General features: G+C 39.5%; 1 protein-coding gene across 1 annotated transcript in view; it reads right to left on the reverse strand.

The window, feature by feature from the left end:
• The window catches only part of LOC106878734 (cystinosin), a 56,522-nt gene that overhangs the window by 34,883 nt on the left and 19,927 nt on the right, over window positions 1-1,712 (reverse strand). The window contains exon 4 of the mRNA XM_052969411.1: window positions 180-279. Coding sequence (XP_052825371.1) covers window positions 180-279 — 100 coding nt within the window. The remainder of the gene's footprint in view (window positions 1-179; window positions 280-1,712) is intronic.

A 1,712-nucleotide genomic window follows, 5' to 3' on the forward strand; every position in this document is an offset into this window, starting at 1 on the left:
CCGCCGCCACGACCACCACCACCACCACCACCACCACTACCAATACCTTTACTGCCATCATTAATTACATGTAAGCAATGAATTGTAGGGTAAATAATCAATATAGCATGCACATGTACACACCACACAAACACACACACAAAAATGATTCTGTGTTAAAAAAAAAGAAAACCCATTACCTGTATGGCAGGATCCCAGTAGAGGAAAGCATTAAACATACCATAAGCCAGGAAACCAATCAGGTTGTAGCCAACAAAGTCAAAATTCAAACCAACCACACTGGTAGAGACAAAATAATAATAATAATAACAACAATTATAATCCTTTCTACTAAAGGCAAAAGGCTTGAAATTTTGAGGGAGGGGACTAGTCGATTACATTGATCCCAGTGTTTCACTGGTACTTACCAGGCAGTGGCTCTCATGGCTTCTGATCTTAAACTGATTGGAAGTGTCATTATGCACATGTTTTGTCTTGGTATAAAAGATGGGCTACAACAAATATTCTGCTCAATATCACAGATTTGCTTGACCTTAACCAGTTGAGCATGTCCCTTGGTGGCTGACAATATGTGCATCTCTGACCATGAGCAGGAGTAGTGGGGGAGCAACATAGCCATGTGTCGAGAGGAATTCTTTGGGGTTTGAATAATTCACCTGTGGAAACATGGGCGTTTCGTTCAACATCCTTAAACAACCCTTATTCAGGGACCTTTTGAGTGGGATGGGCTATTCGACTTGAAGAAAATTCTAATTGGGTCCCACCTGCAAGGTCATGTGCTGTTTATCTTGATAAGAGATCACCATGTCACACACATATGGTTGTGATGCATGTGCCTGGTGTACCCTTATCAGATGGGTAGTCATGATGGGTATATTGGGCTTCGTATATTTGTACCCCAGTGTCACTTTCATGGCATGTACTGCTCTCTCACTCAATAATAATAATAATAATTTCAAATTTTGGCACAGGGCCATCAGTTTTTAAGGAGAGGGGGTACTTATTTCATAGACCTTAAAAAGATGAAAAGTAAAATCAATCTTGGTGGATTTTGAACTCAAGATGCCACTAAGTATTTTGGGAGAGGGAGCTTGTTGATTACCTCAAGCCCAGTGTTTGACTGGTACTTATTTTATCAACGCTGAAAAGATGAAAGACAAAGTCAATCATCGAGGACTTTGAACTAGTAATGTAAAGCCAGAAGAATTGACATGAAGCATTTTGTCTGTGTGCTAATGAGTCTGCCAGCTTGCTGCTTTAACAACAATAATCCTTTCTACTATAGATACAAGGCCTGAAATTTAGAGGGAGGGGGGTTATTTGATTACATCAATCCCAGTGCTCAACTGGTACTTATTTCATTTCTTTTCTACTCTAGGTGCAAGGCCTGAAATTTTTGGTGAGGGGGCCAGTCAATTAGATTGACCCCAGTACACAATAGGTACTTAATTTATCAACCCTGAATGGATGAAAGGTAAAGTCGACCTTGGCGGTGGTACTTATTTCATTGATGCTAAAAAGATGAAAAATAATGTTGAATTTGAATTCAGAACATGAAGATAGATGAAATGCTGCTAAGCATTTTGTCCAGTGTGCTAACAATTCTGCCAATTTGCCACAGTGCCTCAACAACAACAACAACAACAACAACAACAACAACAACAACAACAACAACAACAACAACAACAACAACAACAACAACAACAACAACA

The sequence above is a fragment of the Octopus bimaculoides genome, chromosome 7, assembly GCF_001194135.2.
Source record: "Octopus bimaculoides isolate UCB-OBI-ISO-001 chromosome 7, ASM119413v2, whole genome shotgun sequence".
Lineage (NCBI taxonomy): Eukaryota > Metazoa > Mollusca > Cephalopoda > Octopoda > Octopodidae > Octopus > Octopus bimaculoides.